Below are 24,157 nucleotides of genomic sequence, written 5' to 3'. Positions count from 1 at the left end.
CAGAGTGTGAGCGGTGAATGAAATTTTGCACAAAAATAACCTTCGATGTGAAAATTCATCGGGTTTTTTGTAACGAAATGGTTCGTCGGAACTGTTGCTTCACGCGCGATTTCCTCGAACGTTTTCAATTAGGTTATAAAGTGTGACGAAGCATTATTAATTGGACAATGTTCCTAAATGAATATACGTCTTGGTTGTGAAATTATTCTAATGGGGAGAAACGTTAAAGATGTCTCGCGAATCAGGGGTGTGTCATTTAAATAATTGCTTTATGGTGTAAATATTATAGGTGCAAACATAAGCTCTAGAACTGTTACGTGTTGTTTTCATAATCAGCGCAATCGTTTAATTGTGTCGTTGTATAATGCAAAAAAAGTATTATATACAAATCTTACACAATCTGAAAATACATATGAAATGGTTATTTATATAATGCGGTGAAAGAGGAAATCCTCACGGTCGCATTTTTCCAATCTAATGAATAAAAATAGACAAATTAACCTAAAAATGTCTAAGTAACAAACAGTCACGACCGTGAATTTATAAATAATCTAACCACACTTCCATAGCAAAGAAAATTTAATAATTCAGGTTGTCGACAAAATTCACTTAAAGAAAAGTCTGGACAAAATTCCTTACATGATTAGACGACATTTGGCTGTCCAACTTATGAGCTGTTTATAAATGTTGTTATACTTACTCTATGCGACCTTAACCTTTGAGGGAATTGCAACATATTTAACAACAAATAAGCTCGTCTTGCGTCAAACTTTACGGACGCCAACTGTATAAGAACGAGCGGAAACTAGCACATGGGTTTGTCAAAATATATTGGCCATAACAAAAGTTTTTCTGTGCATATCGCAAATTAATCTGAGCAAATATCTCAGTTATGGAAGAGCTTTGCCTGTTTTCAACCAATTTCGGACCAATTATTAATCTAAGCTCAATCCAGGGAAAAGAATTTTAGAATGTTTCGAGAAATACGGACGACTAGTGACCCCATTCTCGCATTAATGGCTATGCTGAAAATCATCAATCATCAAAATATATATTTTATTGCACAAGTATGCCAACATGCAGGCGGTGTTGAATGCCAAAAAGTTAATGTTATCGAATAGTTAAATCCTACAGTCGGGTCGGGTCTGGTTCCTTCACAAAAAACTTGTCGAATGAGAAAAGGCATTATTTAGACTAATTAGGGCACATTGCTCAACTCCGCTCTATCTAATGAAGATGACCTCTATAATGAAGCATGAATATATATTCCGGGTGACCCTCTATAAACGAAACCATTGGTTTTTATTTTTGATTATTGTTTCGATGATTAAAATATTTTGTCTTAGTACAATATTGTTTTACAATTGACGGTGATTTAATGATAATTGTTTACAAATGCTATGGTGGTCATTGTTTACGTTTGGCTATTGAGTGTTTAAATATGAAGATTTCTCTAGATTTGATCGTAAAATGCTTATGTCTAAAAACGCTTTCTAATATTAAGGATCTCCAATATCCAATAATTGTTGCTTCTTTCTTTGTAACAAAATTAAGTAAATTAAATCAATAATTATATCCAAGTAAAAAACAGTATTTGAAATCTGAATATCAAACTTCAAGCTTTCTTCGCAGTCAAAGGATATTTATTAAACTAGGATGCGTTGAAATATATTTTTAGTTAATTAGAATATATTTACTGATCAATAGTTTTTATATAAATATTTCTAGAGCTTAAATTAGCAACATTATAACACCATTTGTTATCTATAGTATCTCAAAAATTTTTGATTTTATATCAGATATGTCCTTCAAAGTCAAGAAAAAACAGCAGTTGAGTTGAGATTTATTATAACTGATTCTTTTTTGTGTATAATATTTAAAAATACAACATTAATACAATGTTATGATTTTGTTTATCATAAAAATCGTAATTACCACTTAGTATTTACTATATTAGTAATATAAGTATAATACGGTAATCGTTTACTAGAACTGTTATGAAATATGTACTTGTGAATTTATAATAATCATTTAGTGGCAATTACTACAAAACAAATTAAGCAATCGTATTTTTTAACGACCATGATAGATGACAGATTTATGATTTTTACGAAACCATTTACATAGTATAAATGTATTTTTTAACAATTTTATATAATAACTAAAATATAGTTGTTTTGCGCTTATAATCTCGCGCTTTTTGCTCGTAAACTAGCAATAAACGCAATACTTTATTTTTAGTATAACTCATTATTTAAGTAAAATATATTTTTATTGCAATCATATTAGTGAATCAGATAAAAAATAGTATAAGATTAGAAAAATCAACATCGTGTTTCGTACATTTTAGAATATTATTATTAGATCCTAAAATACTTTTAAAATATTGAATGATACAAACTGAATCTTATAGTCGGAAGCTGACCCGGCGCCAGTCGACCACACGCTGGAGAACACCGATTATAGTGTGCGAGTGCAAGGGACCACTCATGAGGTTAAAACCCAAACCCTTGAGGGAAGTGATCTCTCGGGCTGGCCGTCCGAGGTAGGGCGCGAGGCACTACTTATGACGAATAAAGCATAGCAGAGTAACGCAGGGCCAAAGGGCTCAGCACTGGCACCTGGGGGTGGTGTTATGCCAAGGATGATACGCAATGTATGCAGTGCAAAGCACTGCAGGCCAGCTAACGAGAGCCCGTTTCCCCGTGCGCTCTGGAGAAATACTAATGAAACTCCAATAAAATAGATATGTAGTACTACCGGTGGTGGGTCCCGCTCATCTAGCCGTCACAAGCTAGGTGCCCGCCCGCCTATAAGAGTTGGACTCGTAAGGCCCTAGTGCTGGTAACAGCAGTTGTGCACTTAAAAGATAACATGTAGCTATACTTCAGTCGGAAGCTGATAGTTTATTTAGAATTCAAACTCTTTTTAAAACGAGACTTTATGAAAAAATATACAATTACTTTTCATTTGATAATAGGTGCAACCGAGTAATCTCATATGTATGTACATAAAGTTGTTAATAAAATTAGTATTTTTGTTAAAAACATAGGTATACGTTATGCTACTTGATACTTGTTAAGAATCGCAAAAGTCATAAACTTGTCTTTCCACCTTTCCTTGTACTCTTTCCTTTGTGTCATTAATATAAATCTAGAACAAAATAATTGACAGATCTATCTTCTTCCTCTTATCAAATGATAATCTAATTTATATGGGGAAAATACAAACTAGTATTGTAATTGAGGACAGCGACCGCGGTTGAGTTCTCGAATTGGTAAGAAATAGAATAATTGCACTCGTCTTTTATAAACGCAGTACATTGACCTAAAACACTTGATGTGAAACGGATTTATTTGTAAATAAGATGATACTATATTTACGTACTACACAGAATATTAAATCTTCACCTACGCTCTCCAAGATGTAATGTTTATATACGATAACGATTGTGAGAAAACACATTTTTATGTATTTTATATAGCCTAAAATAAAATAACTTAATGGTTTTGCCATTGGGTATACAAAACAGAGATAAAACGGTTTTATTTGCTAAAAAGACACACAGTTGGTAATAAGGAAATAAATTAGCTTTAATAGATGATAATTAAACTAGATAGCACTATTTTCAGCTATAGATAAAAAAATCGTGGATCAAATAAAGTTATTTTTTTAATACTAGTATCATAGAAAAGGTTCTCGATCATTTTTGCATAACATCATTACTGTCGTTTTTCATCTCAACGAAACGTATCATCACGCAATGACGTAATAAAGAACGCTATACACGATCTACATTACTAATATAAAATTTTAGATTATTTGTTTAAACAAATATAGTATGTATTGTGCAATTTGGTTGCATTCATTATTACACACCTTTTACTTAACTAAAAACCAAGTCTTTTTGTATTCCCAAATTTAAAATTATTTTTATTTATTTATTCTATATATAAATCAGTTTCCGACCGTTTAAAGCAGTATATAATTTCCCTAACCCATATCAGTTAAATTATATTTTCAAAATATAGCTGTAGGACGACACGTGACCTGTTAGGGCTAAAATTCATTAATATTGATTAGCGAAAATATAAATCAATAAATTGATACATTCTAACTGGCCTAGTTAGTGAAAATATATTTATACTAGTGAAAATATAACTTCACTAAAAAATACACATTCCCTGTAACATACATGCTTATTTTTTTTATTTTTTATTTTTTCGATTAAATTAAGACCATCGTGGCCTAACAGGTTACCCCAATGCGCCACGATGGTCGAAAGCTATATTTATATTAAACTAGATTCGCAAACATATTTATCTATAATGAATCTCATAATAGATCAATGGTATTAGTTTTGGGTTCGAGAGATGTAATTTTATTTAAGCAAGTGCGGTGCCCTACGTAAAAATAAAGCACGAGACCCCCCCCCCCCCCCCCCAAAAAAACAACATTTATTTACACTTCTCACTCATTCGTCCAAGCTTCATAAAAAAAAACAGTATTAAAAACATTTGAAGGCCGGAAAAGCTGTTTCATACACAAATATTTCATTTATCATTCTTGTACTTACGTCAGAAACTTGCTCCACAATTTTCAGAACTCTGATGTTGTGCGACTCTTTCCATTAGACACCTCCGCCTGATATTAACATATACATTTTTATTGTACTTGTATCGATATAAATTATATGTTTGTGTGCATTTTATTCCTTTTTAACATATTTACATTTGAGGTTATTATCATAGTCTCTGATTAGTATGTTATTGTGGTTTTTCGAAATATGTGTATTATGCTAGACTTTTACATATATTTTATTACATATGAAAGAAGGTCTTAAGACGCGAGTTTTTTCTTCGAATTCGTGATTATGACAGGTGTATCACTATCGAAGTGTCGAAATAAAATTTACGTCCTAAAACTAATAAGCTTAATATGTGACGCCAACTAAAGAAGAACAGTGTTAATTTTTTTCTACCAAATGAAGTTTTATTTAGATAATTTATTAATTATAATATTTAATCAGAAGTAGATAAAAAGGGTAGCGCTAATAATTGCGTCGTGTATGGGTTTCGCTAGCTTGCTCCGATTGTTGTGTGCGTGGGCGGTTCAATAAGCAATCGTTCGCGGAAAGACCTAGCCGCTGACGATGGCAGGCCAAGAACCTGGCGTAGTGCGAGACTTTGACTCTCTCGGTGAGCTATTTTCGGCGTCTAAAGGCGTTTTTCTTTTCTTTCGGAGCTAAATTTTCACGGTCGATGCTATCGACAATATACATCGCGCTCCACTTTTAGCGCCGCTGGTGCCAGACGCGCATGCGTTGCACAAGTGCATCGAGCGAGGGTTGTTTGTTTGCGAATTCAAATTTTAGCTCTTTGGGCCATAACGCCACAGATTCGCACCATCGAATGGTTGCGCAACTTTTAAAAAGAAAAATAAACTGTATGCATTTTTAAACGCTGCCGTGAGAAATATGGCCATAATAATAATGAATACGTCCTAAATTCTTATAATAATACATACTATTTTAAAGCATATTTAAAAAAACTTTTATAGATATAGGATAATTTATATTTTTGAGACTAAAATTATTTGCTCTAATAAACTTTAAGCATAGTCCGGAATTCTCCCAAAAAATATAAAAATATATGAAACGTTTTTTCCAATTTGTTCAATTTAACATATCGAATAATCAATGTTGTTTGTTTATTATTATAGAGATGAATCTTAAGTAACATTAAATTAAATTTTAAAATAATTAGTGATCTTTTTATTTTCTCATCGAAGAATAAATAACCCGCAGTCTTTTATTTTATCTTGGGCTATTTAAACTTGTAAAACATTATCCACTAATGTTAGATTATCATATTTATCAAAAATTATATTTATTCGAAAGTTCTACTAATCCAAATAAATTAAAATATAGCTCTCTTTCATAGAGAATAAATATTACATCAAAATAGCATTCCGACTGGTTTTTTTAATATTTTATTTGTTAGTTGATTTTAGCTGTAGGCAACTTTCTATTTATAATTTAACTATAGCACTTTTATAGTAATTTTTCTATAAGACACTATTCTCTGTATGTGAAATACAAATGTTATGCGTAAGTGTATTATAACTATTTCCAGCCGCTTTTAATAGTGCATCTTAATTAATCTGTTAAAAATAAAAATGAGTTTTCATATTCAGAATGTAACATTATTTATTGACTTTTTAAACTCCAGCATAGCTCTTTATTTTTTCAATCAATATAATTTTTATATTTAACATTATAATATCTAAAATGATTAAAGTTTCTGTTTAATTCGCTTTCTGTTGATATTTTGTTTCAGCACTGTTGCTATCTTATTTTATTTAAATATTGAGTATTGTTTTTTATAGTAGTTTCGTCACGATAAAATGCGTTAACAGTGTTAAATTATTCAGAGCATTTTTTCCTTGATGTATTTACTTGTTGCTACTAGCACCAAATATCCAATTCATAGTTTCGACATAGTATTTTTTTCGACATTTTATGGCCAGGTTCGCCAAAAGAGACGCAATTCAGCTTAAATTTTACAAAAACATTTTGTTAACTAAATTGATATTTATAGAATAAATCACACATATTTATAGAATAAATAAAATACTTATAAAAGTGCCACTGTAGTGTCCATTTGTGGTGCACGTTTACATCCTGCCTTTGTGAAGATCAAACTAGGTATTGAATTTATTGGTTTCTAATGGAGGGGAAAGAGTTTCTTGAAATCAAAATTTCTCAATTTTACATGACTTGTCAATATTTTTATCGACAAGTTACATTTTCTAAGAAGCAGTTTAACGTGATTCCTTGACATTGCCCGTGAATCAATTATCTGGTAGAGAAGGGGATTCTCGAAACCAAAAATAAATAGATTTGAATGACTCACGAATTTTCCATCGAAAAGTCAGACTTTACCTTTTTCTGGGGTATGGTTTTTTTATATCGTTCCGAAGAGTGGTTTTGTGTTCGGGTCGCCACATTTTATTCTTATAAATTATAAAGTACATACATTCTAATTAATCGATTTGTTTTTGTTATTAAATAATGCATATAAATTATTTATTTTTAACAAATTAAGATAAACATTAATGCATCTGATATTCGCTGTAACATCTGTAAAGTGTATAACAAAACGCCAGATTTTGCAAATATTTTATAGTTAAATATTTTTTTGACATAAAAGAACATTAGGCTTTCTTAAAACTAAATTATATTTTTACAGTATAATTACAATAAGTATAACATATGATCTCTTCGGTTCCGATGATGATGGCAAACTTTTGACATACGTCACAATAATATATTTTGGCGTTCCTTTAAGCACCGAATTGTTATTAACAAGTATATGTAATAAATCTAAAGATGCAACAAAATATATTATCCATTCATTTAGCACCTGCTAAGTTACTTGAAATATAATGTTTATCAAATATATCCATAATCTCTGTCGGCAAGCTTTATTGAACCGGCCACGCGGTTTTCGTTAGCGTCGTTCAACGGTCATTGCCCTCTTACAAAGACGAAATTCCTGGATTCTAAAATGCACGCTAAAACCCCTATTCTGATTACCATTCATACGTCTAATGAGAACTTGAAATGTGTATTATAGTCCGTCCAAGATATTAACGCTCATCATCGTTGTGTTGGAAACAAGGGTGCGTGTACGCGAATTTGTTTACACCGATAGGAGAACGTTACCAATACTAAATCAGGGCTGTTTTAAGGGTAGAGTGACCATACGTTGGAACTTGAATCAAAAATTATATTATGATATATTTTTATTATAAATTTTTGTCATGTTGTGTTATTTTGTAATCAATAGAACAATTCATGTAATATTATATAGATATTTAACCTGGAGAGTGATTCCAAAACTACTTTTATGTTTTTGAGTTAAATATGTATTATATATAAATAAATAAAATAAGTAAGAAAGTGATATTTAAATAAAATAGGAAAAATTAATTGAACGTTAAATTTCACATGGTCACCCTATTATATTTTCTCACCAATACTGTAGCAATGAGCGTTCATACCTTGGACGGACTATACATGCTTATGACTTGAAAGTGTTTCAAAATAATTGCACAAATGTAGATTCGCTGTCTTTCCAAAAAGTCCTGGAGACCGGTGGATGTCAATCGACAATCGGCTACTATTATGCATTGTCAAGAGTCACTACCTTACATTTTCTAGATTCTCTTATAGTTTAGACGAAAGTATTTAAACCAAAAGTAAGACGTTCGAGCATGGATTGAGATTTAGTATGCACATCGCTAAAGTCTAAGATAAGTCGTCAGATGCTTGACTTCGTTATGCGGAGCGCGTGTTACTTTAACAATTTATTAGTATTTTCCGCTTTGTAATATTTTAGCTCGTAGCGTCTTCGAATAAGGCTCCATTGTCCGAAATCCCGGCGAAGCGAAAATTTCCTAGTTGTTTCTCAGATACATTTAAAAGAGAGATAGTATATGTATTTATATCCTAGTACTTTTTTGCTATGAGTGTTTTTTATTTATATTTTTTCTATAATAAATAAATTATAATATGTTCGTTTAATAATGTATAATTGAAAATTCCAGATAAGCGTTTTTTTTTTAATTTCCGACATAAAATTAATAACGTAGGAATATCATAACATATTATTATTTTTTTAGACGTGTACTGATATTTGCAAACATTCGTCACACTTCTCCGCCTTTTCAACAAAATGGAAATTTACACAAAGTGACTTCGCGAATAGATAAACAAAAAAGCAAATTGACTCCTTTCACATATATTTAAAGAACAACGATTCGCAAAACTGTTGTAATAAATAAACTATATGATATATAATAGAAACTCATATTATAAGTTGGTTTAGTAAGTGTAAAATCAAATTGCAAACGCTGCGACTAAAGTTCTTGAATCATCTTAAAGAAATTACGCCGTTGGGTAAAATAAAAAAAATATTTAAACAACGTTCATTGCCAAAATTCTCAAGAAACGCAAATAGGAAATAAACATAGACACATTGTATGCAAAACAAATTAACAATCCCGACTGACACACATATTTATGTTTATATATACATTATAAAAATAGCTAAGAAAACGAAGACGAAAAATATTTCTATCACATATATAATTGATCGATGATAAACAGCAAGGTTGTGTTTTTGTTACACTACAATGGACCTTGAATGCAATTTTTCAATATTAACTAATATGATAAATATTTTATTGAAAGCTTATATATAAAAATTACACTATCTTGCAAATGCGAACTTTTACGACTCTTTTCATTATTAAATGCAAGCATGAAATACAAGATTATCCATGAATATTGTTCTTCAGCTCAAGGAGAGATCGAAACTGATGTTGATTGAAAAAAAGAGTCTGATGTCTCACTACTTATTTAGTAGTTGTTCAGGCCCAGTCGATGTATATATTTTTAATTGAACTGGAACGAAGACCGAAATGAAAAAATAATGGTTATATTGCGTCCTCTTCGGGAATCGCTCCTTTATTATCAAGTAGACGTCGAGAGAAGTGAATGGGAACAATGACATCTTTACACACTTACACTGTTATTCCATTCTTGTCTTTTCTTGCCAGAGTCGAAATAAATAAAAGTGTATATTTTAGATCACTCTGCGAGGCGTGCGTTCTTAATGTCGCTTATGGTACATTTTAGAATACTATACAATAAATTAATTTATTGATACAATTTGTAAAATGTTCGGTTACCAGATTATTATTTATGTATATATTAATATTTTAAACGATAAATTTAGAACAATATAATAAATGAATGGCAAGAAGTTAATAGATCTTATCTTAACATAAAACAGATAATGTGTTTATATAATATGACGCATGACCATTTTAAATTGCAGAACAATAAAACTTGAAACTAGTGATAAGTGAAGTTATCAACATAAACGGCGAAACATTCGAGCCGTTAATAAATTTTATTTTAATTTTCAGATGCTGAAGATAAAGAATTAATCGAAGAAGCGAACAAAGCTCGAGACTTCGCTTACTGTCCTTATTCCAAATTCGCCGTCGGCGCAGCTTTGAAAACGGTGGACAATGTAACCTTCCGCGGGTGTAATATAGAGAGTTGCTCCTTCACTCCGACCATTTGCGCCGAACGAACCGCTATTTGCAAAGGCGTCAGCGAAGGACACAAAAAGTTCAAAACGGTCGCTGTGGTCGCTTACCAAAAGAACGTTTTCACTGCTCCGTGCGGAGTCTGCCGACAAACGCTGGCCGAGTTCAGCGACGGCGATATGGACGTCCTTATGTCGAAAACCGACATGAAGAAAGTTTTGTGCGTCAAGTTAAAAGACTTGTTACCTTACGCCTTCACTGATTTTTCGACATAGTGTAAAAATTATAGATGCACAATGGACCAAAAAAACCAAGTACTTTTTTAATGCTATCTATCGTTTCCTGTTTGTGTGCAATAATACGATGTAGCATTAAAAAATACTGTGGTGTTTACAAAAAAAATCATTTTATACCGAGTTGAAAACTAATATATTTAAAATATACAGATACGAATTTACATTTGAATAGCTTGTGATATCTATTACATGTTATGAACATATAAATTATGTACGGAAATTTGAAATAAAAACCAAACCAAAATTATATTTTTCAATTTTAATATCCATTTATTGTATTACAATATGTATATCTGTAAATTCAATTGCGATTTCATGACAAATTTCAAAACTATATACAAAAACAAAAAACAATAATATATCTAAACTAGTGACCCCGTGTTTTTATATACGTTTCAAAGCAAGAATATCAAAATTGCTCTTATTTAATTTCAATAAAAAAATAATAAACATGTAATTTAAAAAAAATACATTTGATTATCTTAAACAATAATTGTCTTAAAACTATAACTAGACTTCAGGGTGCTAAAATTACGCAATACTTGATTCATAAAGATCGTCAAAAGATTCCTTACAATGTACATATCAATTTTATATGTGAAACAGCGCTGAAAACTAAATTTGTATTAGGTTTCATAAGATGGAAAATTGTGGATATCATAAAAAGTATTGCATAATTTTTAACAGCCCGTTTAAAAATAAAACTAGCCTTTATGTAATAATCTGAGGTATCCTCAAAAATAGATGCCAATCTGACAGCTCTATCGTAACATTAATATAATATAATCTAATTGCCGTTTTGGAAATAAAATTAAAATTTATTGTACAGGGAGAATCTATATTAGAAAATGCAACAGCAATCAATCAATATTATAAAATGCAACAGCAGTGATTTACTATAACTAAACCAATGCAAACACAGCAAGACTTTCTCAAATATATTACATACATATAAACATTTAATGTTATTGTTATATACACATACAACCTAAATGACTTAATTTTAATGCCATAGACTGACTTATTTATTATTTGTAATAACTGAGACTTATGCTTAATAATGATTTGTTAAAAGGCAGTGAGAGCTAATAACGGAACGACGTCTACCAGAACGGACACCAGCCGATATAGCATTGGCAAAGATTTTCATTGCTGGTCGCTTGTTGAATAAGCAAATCTACTTGACGCGCTATCGGCAGAGCCTCGTCCGGATTGAAGTCCCTACCTGTAAGTTTATCCCTTACTCGATTTATGATCGTAAGCGCTCGTTTATTCAGAGCTTCCGGTTGGCCTTCAGAGGCGGGCACAGAGCGACGAGGAAGGGGAGCGGGAGCGGATAGCGATCCGTTTTCGCCCGCCGAATTACCAGCGCTGAACGAACCATCTCTAGAATGTCTGGTCGTGGTGTCCATCAGTCTCCAATTGAGCAGCGGATCGTGAACGAAAGCTTCCAACACTGCCATGAGACTGTCCTTGTTCCTGTGCAAAACCGCCATGACGGACTCGCACGTACGCCTATACGTACCTTCGATCCCAGTGACTTCCATCGCTGTGATCAACATACGAGTCAATCTGAAGGGTATCTTTTCCGGGAACTTATCGCGCGTGACCGCCACTTCGAAGCAATCGCCAAAATCGATATGCAAAATCTTACCTGTGACCCGATCCAACATCAAATTAGAAGGATGACGATCGCCCAGTCCTAAAATGTAACCGACCATCGACATCACGGCCAGCGATCTCGTATAATTTGTTCTCCTTTCGAACCACACTTCCGAAGAGGGACTCTTCAACCAGAGAAGCCGAGCTAAGTCATCACCTACGGTATGTTCTAAAGCGTGTTCGAAAACCTCGACCTTCTGCATCAGCATTAACCTGTCGTAATCGGCGGCCATCCTCAGCATTATCCTATGTTCGATGTTCAACAAGCACTTTTTCCGCTCTCTATAATCTTTAATCAAAGAATGCAGAGTGTCGCAGTACGGCACCCAACCGATTAAACCTGAATTTGTACTCAAAGGTATTACGGCGTATCTTTGAATAGTTAAATTTCTACGGAAAGTATCGGGATCGTTTTGAAGCAAGGTGTTCGCTAAGCCGAAAAGCTGCATCACGCGCTCGTCTTGACGAAGATCTTCGTGGCCTTTGAGGAGGAACATGTAGTCCTTTCCGTTTGAACCGCGAATACATAGACGCCTCGGACGTTGCTTTGAAGTTATAACCTGAAATAACAAAAATAATTAAAATAAATTTTAGAAATGTTAAAATAATAAGCTCGTATTTTTCAGGTCAGCATTTTTATTAAAAGGTCAGAATATAAGCGGCCAGAATAAATATTAGTGGATTTTTTTCAGGTAGTAGTCCCAACATCTGGAACAGGTACAGGGTTTACCCTAAATAAATGATATATAAATAATATGTAAGAAGCTTAATTTTTGTGATTAAATGAATTGGACCGCAGTGTCCAATAGTCCAGTAAAGGTTAAAATCAACTTTCGAGCAGTATTCGTTGAGACTTATTCATGGGGTGTTCACTGTTCCAACCAACGTTCGCTTGCACCTAGCCTGTCTAACAGATTAGGTGCGAGCGAAACATTTCTAAAATAAATAATTTATTGCCTATTTATATTTATAAATGTTATATTTTTTTTAATTTACATGATCGTCCGATATTTTTATTATGGCTGTATGCTATTTTTATTCTAACCATTTAATAAAATTCTGACTGAGATTTGATTTTTAATTTGTTGTATAAATAATACATATGAAGGTAAGGTTAGGAAGCCGCTTAACACGTAATCGGCAATTTTGCGCAACGCAAAGTTAAAAGAAAAAAACATAATAACTTTTGAATTAAAAGGAATAATATAAAAAATTGAAATTATTTTTTCGACAAATCTGAGGAATTGTGTAAAAGCAAAATTAATACAAAAATAATTTAAGTAACGTTCTATACTAATTTAAAAATAATATTTACTGCAGCTGTTGGCTGATTAGAACAGCTAATGAAGGTTAAATTAAATTTATAATATAATTTATGGTTTGTAAAAAATAAAGTTATCGTTTTAATACGTGTACAAAAACACTACAGTAGATAGCAGTGCAAAAAGTTTAAAATTTTACGAGTAAAACTATATTTGTATGATTTTTGTATTACTTTTGAAATAAGGCAGATACGTTCAAATATAATTCTTCATTCATAAAAGTACAAGCTGTTTTTGAACGACCGAATTATAAAATAAAATAAAAGATTGAGAACCAGTAGTGATTCTCTTAAAAAAAAAATGGCGGCTATTCAAAACAAAATAATCGTAACTTTATTAAAAAATTGTTGAAAAAAATTGAAATTGAAATTTACAAATATAAAATGTACACTACTTTTCTAATATTATTTTAAATCATGAAATTTAATGTCCTAGTGATGCAGTGATGTATATTACTTAACTGTATTTGAAAAGAAGTGTTAAAAATTTAATGCTGGGGAGGGGTCGCAAGAGAAAGAAATTCGTAGATAAACTATGACATGACTTACCTGTAAATTGCTCTGTATATTTGCAATTCTAACAATTTCTTGACCGGGTCGATAAGTTCCAGGAACAGCCAGCTCTAAGTTAGTACAATTGAGAAGATTGGGACTAACATATTGCAATTCTAGCGATGTGAGTTGCGGCAATTGTCGAGAGATGCGTCGGAAAACATGATAATATAAATCCCACGCTTGATTTAAATCGCTAGGATTTCGAGATAACTGAAATAAATATGAACGTTAGTCGTCTGACAATTAAGAATGAAATAATTTTAAAATCACCTTATAACGGTTACACCACATTTGCGCATCTGCTAAATCTCTTCCGTACGCCTGATTGAAAGACGTTTCTTTTAGTGTTTGTGGACCTCTTTCCAACATTGCATGCAAAGGCTCCAAAGTATCCAACATGCCTTTATCGTTCTTTTCGCCGAAGTACAATCGAGAAGCTTCTTCCAGGCCTTCGTACCATTGCTCGTGCCATAAAATAGCGACCCTAATCAACTCTTCCGACGCCATGACCGCTTGATCCACTAACGTGGCCGAATGAGTACGCATCGATTTCAATATCAAATTAGCTGCAGTTCTACGAGCGGGGAACGAAGACTTTGAAGCCACACTCAACGGATAGACCAAAGCTTGCGGATGAAATTTACCAATATCGATCAACAAAGAATTGATCAGTTTGCCTACTAGAGCTCTAGGTGTATCAATGCGAGCGATCAATTGCGGTATAACTTGCAACCACGTGTTGATCTCGATAGTTTTAATTCCTTCGACGATGGCCTCGTGTACTTCGGGCCATTGTCCGTAATCAAACCACAAAGTTAACAATCTTAAAGTATCTTGCAAGGAGCTGCCGTGGGATAGTTTGATAGATTTAAAGAATCCTTCTACAGCGGGCACGGTGAATTTAGATATATAATGTCCGTTCACTTTAGTGTCTCTCGATCCGGAAGCGTTAGTGGTGCCCTCTTCGTGTTTATGCTTGTAAAACAGTACTGTTTCGAAGTTCATGTATGCCCAAGCGTGCCACGCTTTGTACCAATTAGGAGCGTGGCTCGTAGTCGCCGAGTAGCAATTCAAAACGATCGGAATCGACGTTTCGGTGACGCCTTCTAGCGATTCTCGCCACGTACCGAGTTTTAAATAGCAACGAGCTAAAAGTTTTCTCCATTCGACTTCGTTACCGTCGTCTATGAGCTCCAACGGATGCGCGTCTACGAACTGCTGCAATTGAGTCAAAGCTCTGTTCTTTTGATTGCTGACCCACAAAAATTTACAATAAGCTAACGTTACTTGAGGCTGTTGGAAAGGCAGCGACTTATCCGGATTTATCGAAGGATCGCATCCCAACAGCATGACTAGCGTTTTATGGGCTAATTTCAAAGAGCCGCTCTTGCGACACAGTGACGCATACTTCAACCACGTGTGCATATCGTCTCTCGGGTTGATGACTAAACGATGCACTCTGATGATCCTCTGCCAATCTTCTACCAATTTCTGTCCTCCTTGCAACCTCGCCCACCACATAGATCGGATCGCCGTCCTCCTCTCCGGAACGAGTTTATACTGAATGACTTCTTCCAATTCAGCGAGCATCTGAACCCAAACCATAGCGCCATAAGCCCTTTGATACGACTCTCCGGCCATCGCCGTCAATTCGGTATCTAACAGATCTCGCGTTTGTTCTATCAAAGATTGAGCTACCGAAAACTGTCCAGCGTGTACGGCTAAAACTGCTCTATAAAACGCTCCGTCTTGCGAATCGTCAGGTATGCATTGAACGTAATGCTGCATTGAATCCCAGTCGCCCATGCCCCAAGCTGCCGCAGCGGCCAATCTCCCGGCTCGATTCTGATTCTTGTCGCCCAGCGTATCCCAATTATCGCCGGCAGTTCGATGTAATTCGCTCCATTCGCCTAAGGCCTCCAAGCATCGCATCTGTCCCAGACGCGAGTCCGCATTGTCGGAGTCGTGTTCGAGCTCAATGGTGTATAAATTATAAGCTTTCTCCCAATTGTGCAGCTTTTCGTACCATCTAACTTGAACTTGCAAATCGGTATGACCTTCGGAGCGCCTAGCCATCACATATTCTAAAAGACCTTCCGCCGCTTCGTGCTGTTGCAACTTATTATTGATCAAAATTAAAGATTCTACTACGTGAGAGTTGACGCTAGTGCGGAACTCTTCTTCTTTGTAATGCAGCGCTTTGGCGTACGCTCGACAGTGCATAGCCCTCTCGCCTAAAGTCTGAGGGAGGATAGGCAGCGGTCCTCGATCGCAGTGCTCCATGAATTCGGCCAGATTTAGGATAGTCTGGGTGATCTCAGGTAAATCGGGAACGACCAACGCTTGACTCAAGGCTAAGACTAACTCGTCTTGCATCTCCTTCGATAGCTCGGTCCAGCAAGATACGAAAGCAGCGTTGAATAAATCCTTCAATAGTTGCGCGTAGTTTTGAGCTAAAGCGACACACGATCTGAAAATATAAAAGTGCAAATAAAAATTATTTTAATATCTATTATAGAATAATATTTATAGGCTAACTTTTTTCTCCAGGATTGTTTAAATGTAGTTATGAATTTATTAAGAAATCTAATCAAATACAATCTGTCAACAGCGGGTTCCAGAATATATTAAACCCTTTCCCTCTTTCTAAATAACGTCCCTGTTTCACTGGGTTTGACGTCTCTAGGTGTCATGGCAAACAAGGTCTAAACACGGATGATGGACCTAGTTCATCAAGTTTTGAACCTTACATCACAATCGTTTCATATATGTTAAATTTGAAAATTGCTTTAACAGAATATTCAAATCTAATAAAAACTAACGACATCTCTTGATGTTTGCTTAAAAACATTTGTGGATATATTTTAAAATTAAATATTTTTCAAATAATTATTGGTGTTTTCAATTCTCGCCACAGCGGCGCTGCCATCGATTTATCATAGAATTGTATGAAGCTTGCAGGTAAAGACCTATCTTTTGTATGGCGGAACGTTTTTTACATGTTCATTATATTTTATGAAGTAACTGTTTATGTATAATAATAAGTTGGTATAATTTAGCTTCCGGAACGTCTTCGAGAATCACGATTGATGCCCTTTAGAGCTAGGATGTCCACATTTACTGCCGACTCGCTTATTACTGTCTCACATTGCACACCAATCCGTTCAATGTCAACTACGAGAAGCTGGTCCAGTTCATATCACTAATTTTAATATTCAATGATTATTTTTATTGATTCTTTTTATGTACTATTTTTTTGTGTATTGAAATAATACTATGTATTGTTTTTGTCTATCGTGACCCATTGGGGTAATCTGTTAGGTCACAATTTAATTTAAATAAATAAATAGAAACTCATTAAAAACAGCGCTTTTTATGTAAATTTTTTTAACGCAGTCAAAGGGTTAATGCGACAAAATTAAAATATTATTAGTGACATATCTTTTGATCGCAAAATATTTAATAAAATAAAATCTTTTATAAATGGATCGAAATGACATATTTAAAAAAATATTTTCGGGATAGATCCCAGACTGCTTTTTAGATTTTCTTTGAGGGATGTTTGTCGGTAAACTATTAAAAATTGTCGGTAAACTATTAAAGACCATATTTGTCAGCGTAAAATTGTTAAAAAAAATATTAATGAAAACCTTAAAGCGGGGCTTTGCGACTCTTTCAATAATCCGATGCTCAAATGTCTCAGCCATTCCAGCCAATCGTCTTTGGAAACTCGACGAGTCGCAGTCCATGCGAAGCGAAGATTTTCAGGATTGACGTTGATTTTCTTTATGGTAGCGGTATCCGTCGAATGCATAGATATCTAAAATACATATATATTTATAAGATCGTGGCTATATTCCACCTTAACGCTATCTTTGTTCACTCACTTCAGTATTATGTCTTTTATTCCAATGCTTATTCAAAAGAAAATCTTCGTCCATTGCTAGAGTCGTGCTCGATTGCAATTTCGATATTAAAACCTCATATCTAGGACACGATATCTTGTGCTTGTTGATGACCTTTTGCACTAAAGGCACGAAATGGTTAAACTTGCGGCCCAGCTGAACTACCAGAGCGCAGAGAGTGTCCATAGCTACCGGTCTCAGCTCCGGACACGTGTCTAAGCTTCGAACGAGAGGATGGACTATCCTAGATACTAAATCTGTGAAATCCAGGCAGTCGGCCAAGCGATCTATGGTCTCCATAGCCACTTTGCAAACTTGTATTGGGCATTCGCCGGCGTCGAACAGTCGCACGATAGGAGGCAATATCAGATGCAGATAATCGTCCAAATTGTCGCCGAATTTCTGCAAAGCCATCAGCAGCTTCACGGTTACAGTGCGATCCTTACTCGAATCGTGAGTTAAGACTTTTAAGATTTGAGGAATCAATTGTGGTAGATAGATTTTGAATTCAGCGCCGAGCGCAATAGCGATATGTTCGACTAGAAGAATCAGCGTCATCTGCAGCGGACTGTTGGGCGTCCAGAATTCTTTGATCAAGTCGAATATCTTGTCCAAATAGTTTCTTATGTGTTGTTTTACGATGGCGATCAACGTAGCCAGCTGAGTGAATAAAAAGTCTCTGAAGTTGACGTCGGCCATCCGCACGACGTACAACAAACTGGGCATCACTTGAGATATGTAAGGCACGCATTTGATTCCGAGCGACTGGAATATGAACGTTACGGCTTGAACGACGCTAGTGTGATGCTGCGAGAGATTCGGATCTCTTATGATTCGCATCAACGTCGATATGGCAATCGCCGGATAGTATTCTTCCAGCATCGACGAAGACATATTGACCAACATCTCGTTCGTGTTCATGTCGAAGTTGGCGTCGTCCGTCTTGCTGTCCACTAAAGACGAAAGATTGGAATCGGACTGTCCGTCCGCCATCCCTCTGTTGATCTTATGCTTATACGGATCGAGCGCTCCCAACAGACCCAAAACCCGAATAGTCTCGCGACGAATCACCGGCTGCTGTTCGGTCTTCAGGAAGTTCAATAGAACGTCCATCAGATTCGGGAATTGAGAATATGGCGATACGACTTGACCCGTCGCGCTGATCAATTGGCCGAACACCCACAGAGCCACGTTTCTCTTCTCCGGAGCGCTCGCATCCGCCAACAGCTCTAGTAGAATCGATAACAGCTCGTGCATCCATTTGTGTAATCCGTTACCGTCTCCGTTGACTTCGGCTAAATCCCCGATGGCTCTCAAAACGTTGAGAACGACCGCGGGATTCGAATCGGATTCTTTCAACTTAGGAACCAAAACGTTCAAAATCGGCTCCATATAGGGCCGAATCAAACGAGGAGCGTTCACAATGAGTCGATCGAGCATCCGCGCCGATTGCTCTTTATTGCGACTCATTCCCGAATGCTCCAATTCGGTCAAAAATTGAATGAGAGTCTTTCTCAAGCTCGGCATCACGTAAGCGGGATTAACGGTGCTCAATCGACCTATCGTATCGATCGCCAGCTCTCTAATTTCTAGAACTTCGTCGTTCATCGCTATAAATAGCGAGCTCAGGTTTTCTATTTGTGCCAAATATGAATCGAACGTCTTACTCAGAGAGGCAAAAACACCGTATCTAACGTCGCAATCTGTATCGGTGATTCCGACGATCAAAAGTTTGCTTAGGACCTCGGCGACTGTGTATTTAACAGTGAGAGATCTCTCCGTGAGACCCGACTGGATCGGAATGCTCAATAATTGACTGCAAGTTTTGACGGCTTCCAGTCTGATCTCTTGCTGCTCGTTCTGCAGGAAGTTGTTCGATATGTGCCGCACGAACTGCAGCAGGCTGTGCCGCTCGAAATCGAAAGATCCTAACGTTCTCAACGCTAAGACGATACTAGAGACGTCGTGACTCGTTTCGGCCACAGTGGATAAGTTGCTCATCTGTTGCTCTAAATTCTTCGGCAGCCCGGGATGCAGCAACGGTTTATTCATAAGGACCAAAGACAGCATCTTTAGAAGGCTCTCGGATACGTCGTCTTTCACGGACGGCACGCTCTGCACCAGTTCTCTCAGGCATATCGTGAGCGGAGGACTCAAACCCGTCGCCATCACCGGCTCTAATATGTCTTTAATATCTTTAGCGATCGTTTCGCCGACAGCTTTGCTCAACAGAGATACGCAAACGAACACCGCAGGATCCATTCCGGTGCGTTTCTTGCTGGGGGTGTCGTTCGAAGGCACTGCCATCTTTATAACGTCCATAATGCGAGGAATGCACGGTTTAATATCGGACTCCAGAGCAATAGCTATAAGTCCCAACGTAGTGAAGGCCATATTCCGATCTTTCTCTCTTCCTCTCAATATAGTCAAAAGATGTTTAATCGTCACATTAAGATACTTCTTAACGAACAGTTCTTTGTTGAAAGCGGCAAATCTGGGTATGACGATCAATAATATTTGCTGCACGTGAGGAGATCTCGAAGGCAAATGCGTAAGAATCGCTGTAAAAATAATTGAAAATGAAAATAGCAATTAAAAATATATCTTAATGGAACTTAAAAAATACTACACCTGAACATATATTGTCGTATTTATCAATGATTAACTGCCTACAGACGGCCGATTCGTAGATCAAGAGTTGAGGATTGCTCCCGGTCGCTGGACCCGAAGAATCGACGTTTCCTCTAGATGCAAGTGGACTTTTCAGCCTCGGCATGACCGAAGCGTCGTCAGCGAGTCCGACCTCTTGCTGAGCGTCCAGCGTCTGCATGAGGTTGGAATACTTTCGCTCCCACGCCGCATGAGAGCAGCGTAGCAGCTCGTTCAGGATCAAAAGACCGCCGTGGATGCGATCGTCGCGAGTCACGCCTTTCTCTTTGATCGTCTGCTCCTCGAGACATCCGACGGCTTCTTTATAACATTGCACATACCATTGAGGTTTTTGCGTCTGCTTGGAGCTTTCGCGCTGAGCCGTGACCACCAAGCCGGCCTGCAGAGCTTTGCTTCCCGCATCCCTGATTATGGCTTTCGGGTCCTTGATAGCTATGAAGATGTGGTCAAAAAAGCCAGAGACTTGTTGATGGAAATAAGTCGGCATGGATACGGCAAGCTCCTTGAGAATGAGAACGGCTGCGTGACGCTTGCCTTCGTTACGTTCTACGGAGAGCCATTCGAACGCTCGTTTAACTTCGAACTCGACGTACTCGGCGCGTTTAGCGCCAGAGATGACCGCCAGTCTTCCGACTGTCTTGGCGGCCATCTCCATGACAGTGACGTCCGTAGATGGGAATAAATTACGCAGGTAGTTAGCGTACCGCGATATCCTCGTTTTGGCCATGTCGCAATCGCCACTGATGAGACATACTGAAATTAAATAATAAAATTAATTTTAGTACATTCATTTTCATACAGCCGATTAGATGCTGTGTCAGCATCGGGTGGCAGTGTCAACAAGAGTTATAGAGCCTTCATTGTAAAAATCAACGTCTATCTGACAGGCCCGTGCAAAGTAAAAGTTGCACCTGGGGCAAAGCCTTAATCCCCACACTTCCCCAGAAACAGTATGTACTGATTAATATTTTTTTCATTTTTTATAAAAATTTTGAGATTTGTTTTTCTCGTGGCACTACAAGCCATTATGGTTCTTGGCCTACTTGAATACAAAGGTACATATTCAGGTTATCCTGGGAGTGGAATGTGCATAGAGCATTTCCCGTTGCTTGCTACACCGGAATTTTTCGATATGATTTGAGGAAAGGGAATATGTATATAAAGGAATAAAAACATTTCTTGCACACAATTGTAGTATTATATTATAATAATTGCTAAATAATTTTTATTATCAGTAATTATAATTATTGTAGAGTATCTTTGTTAGCAACTGGCCTTTTTAACAGTTCATTGTTATTTATTTTGATTTCACGGGATTCGAAACACGGACCTAGATGAGGTTATGCCGAGTATGTTGCCATTGCGCTATCACTGGCCCAATATATGTAATCTCAACAGATAAAATAAAATTGTCAAGAAAAAACGTTTTGTGTGGACCGAATAGATGGTCACATTTTCATAGTTAAAACGTACCTAATTAATTTGGAGATCCGAACAAGTAGAAATTAATGAAAAATATTTTGTTGTCGGCCATCTTTTTTCTTATATTTTGTGATTGGTCTAAAACATCGCAAGTACTAATTTAGCATATTCGATATTAGCATTTGTTTACTTCGTTTTTGTATGTAAATATAGACCGTTTTTCCACGACCATATTCAAATTGTATTTAATTACTATTTTTTTGATTGGTGGATCGCTTCGGCTAGTTTCATTCAATAAAATAAGGCAGGATTATTTATCTAACGTACAACACAATAGATACCAGTTTAACTGGCCAACGGAACTTGCGCTTCCGGAAGCGGAAGCAACGGCTTAGAACAATTAAATATATCTTATATATAATTGTTCTAAGCCGCTTCTGCTTCCGGACGCGCAATCCCGTCGACTGGCCAAACCTGTCTATTCTATTGCGTTGAACATTTAGTGAGCAATAATGTTATCGTATAGTGTTGTTATTGCTATAACACTGAAGGCAGTTCAGAAACAACAGCTCCTGTCAACAACACCAACTTCAGACCTTCGCTACGACCACCACTAGGACAAAAATTCTCCAGATTGTGATTTGTAGTTTCTATAAGAATCACATAAGAAAGGAAGGCGCACACAAATTCGGTTTAATTTAATGGATGATTGTGATTTATTTATGTATTTTAATTTTAATTATTACATATTTAATTATTAAAAAATTTATTTCGCGTATATTTCTTTATCTCGATTCACATTAAATGGTAATTAAGTGTAAAAAGTACGTAAATACTGCGTAATATTATTCTAGATTGATATCCTACGCCGATAACACTACTTATGTTAGTTCCCTACAATGAGCATCATTTTATTCTCCATTTCTGCTTTCAATTTACGATATTCATGTACGAATTTAAAACATAAATAGATTTTTTTTCTGGTTCCACTGGTATTTCATTTTGTAATACCGGTAGTATCGAACGTATGTGTGTGGGATACTACTATGATCACAATAACTGCCATAGTCTTGTAAATATATCGGAAAAATTAATGACTGTTTAAAAATCCTAGAAAAAAGTAGATATTAAATTAAAAAAATTAACTTTACGAATACTAAATACAACTGACGCCTATGTGCGTCAGCGGCTCCTAACGATACTTTATTCAAATTATGCATAAATATATATATATTATTCTTCGATCAAGATTACAGAAAACACAAAGCACAGAATTTCTTTTTGTAAATCTTCCGTTGTCTGGTGATATCACAACGAACCAATATCACAATGCTCGACCTAGCTCACGACTATTCCTGCGAAATTAAAAAAAATCTAAGGAAACCTAATCTGTGATGATCATTATTGAATTTGAAAAACATTAGGGTTAACATGAAATTTTTCATGTCAATATCAAAATTTAATGAACTGGAATGAAAAAAGCAACAGATAACAGACAAGTTACCAGATTTCTTCTCCAATTTAATCGGTCAATGATTTTTGATTTTTGCCTGCCTGTGATTGCATTCAGTGTCAGTTAATTGGTTTAGCGCTACATCTTGCTACGACAATACAACTTTGGAAATATTATAGAAGCGAATGAAAAGTGACGGAGTGAAGGTGTCACCTATGGCCAGCACGCCCGCTTTCTTCTCGTTAATGTCCGTCGAGGAGACCATCTCGAGGATGTGGTGGTTGAAGTCGTCGAAGAAACGGATCACCTCGTCGTTGGGCAGCTCGCGCAACTCCTGGCGCACGTACTGCATGAGCTTGAGGGCGGCGCGGAGCCTCGGGCCGTTGCCTTTGGCCCGCAGCCCCGCGCTCAGCTCCGCCGCCGCCGACATCGCGATAGAACGTCGACAACTCTCGGCGGAAAACGCACGCCGTTACCACATGACAGCTAAGTGCTCTTAACGAAAACAATTTCGACCATTACTGATACGTGTCGTTTTTTAATTTCACGTCAATTTTAAAACTTTATAAAAAATCATGCCATAATACAATAATATCCGATTGTCATCAAATTCTTCAGGCTTCAGTCGTTGTGTTATCCGAATGTTATACAGGTGTATGTGAAAGTTCAGATGCTAAATTTGCCAAAGCGCTACAAGAAAAACCCAAGGGCTGCGAACGCAAACGAATAGACAATTCTGAGTATACAGCCA

General features: G+C 36.0%; 2 protein-coding genes across 2 annotated transcripts; one reads left to right on the top strand and one right to left on the bottom strand.

Annotated features, from left to right (window-relative positions):
* Positions 1-5,082: 5,082 nt before the first annotated feature.
* Positions 5,083-10,662, top strand: LOC148238303 (uncharacterized). Its single transcript, XM_088183494.1, has 2 exons — positions 5,083-5,198; positions 9,997-10,662. Exons 1-2 carry the CDS (start codon positions 5,153-5,155, stop codon positions 10,395-10,397), a joined length of 447 nt encoding a protein of 148 aa, XP_088039620.1. The 5' UTR covers positions 5,083-5,152; the 3' UTR covers positions 10,398-10,662.
* Positions 10,663-10,665: 3 nt separating this feature from the next.
* Positions 10,666-23,929, bottom strand: mTor (serine/threonine-protein kinase Tor). The gene is made up of 7 exons (XM_088183483.1): positions 23,620-23,929; positions 20,493-21,284; positions 17,844-20,422; positions 17,607-17,776; positions 14,227-16,426; positions 13,951-14,166; positions 10,666-12,640 (listed from the first exon to the last, which is right to left on the bottom strand). Exons 1-7 carry the CDS (start codon positions 23,834-23,836, stop codon positions 11,522-11,524), a joined length of 7,293 nt encoding a protein of 2,430 aa, XP_088039609.1. The 5' UTR covers positions 23,837-23,929; the 3' UTR covers positions 10,666-11,521.
* Positions 23,930-24,157: the final 228 nt, after the last annotated feature.

Source organism: Plectrocnemia conspersa, unplaced genomic scaffold, assembly GCF_051122295.1.
Source record: "Plectrocnemia conspersa isolate PC_06_02 unplaced genomic scaffold, ASM5112229v1 ptg000001l, whole genome shotgun sequence".
Lineage (NCBI taxonomy): Eukaryota > Metazoa > Arthropoda > Insecta > Trichoptera > Polycentropodidae > Plectrocnemia > Plectrocnemia conspersa.
This window is presented reverse-complemented; position numbering and strand designations above follow the sequence as displayed.

What these genes read in the sequence shown, in the direction of transcription:
- mTor (XM_088183483.1), bottom strand. Translation starts at nt 23,836, where the DNA reads ATGTCGGCGGCGGCGGAGCTGAGCGCGGGGCTGCGGGCCAAAGGCAAC. An exon ending in AGCGGGCGTGCTGGCCATAG is followed by an intron (nt 21,285 to 23,619) that starts GTGACACCTTCA and finishes ATTTAATTTCAG; the next exon opens with TATGTCTCATCAGTGGCGAT. An exon ending in ATATACAGAGCAATTTACAG is followed by an intron (nt 12,641 to 13,950) that starts GTAAGTCATGTC and finishes TTGTTATTTCAG; the next exon opens with GTTATAACTTCAAAGCAACG.
- LOC148238303 (XM_088183494.1), top strand. Translation starts at nt 5,153, where the DNA reads ATGGCAGGCCAAGAACCTGGCGTAGTGCGAGACTTTGACTCTCTCG. An exon ending in GCGAGACTTTGACTCTCTCG is followed by an intron (nt 5,199 to 9,996) that starts GTGAGCTATTTT and finishes TTTAATTTTCAG; the next exon opens with ATGCTGAAGATAAAGAATTA.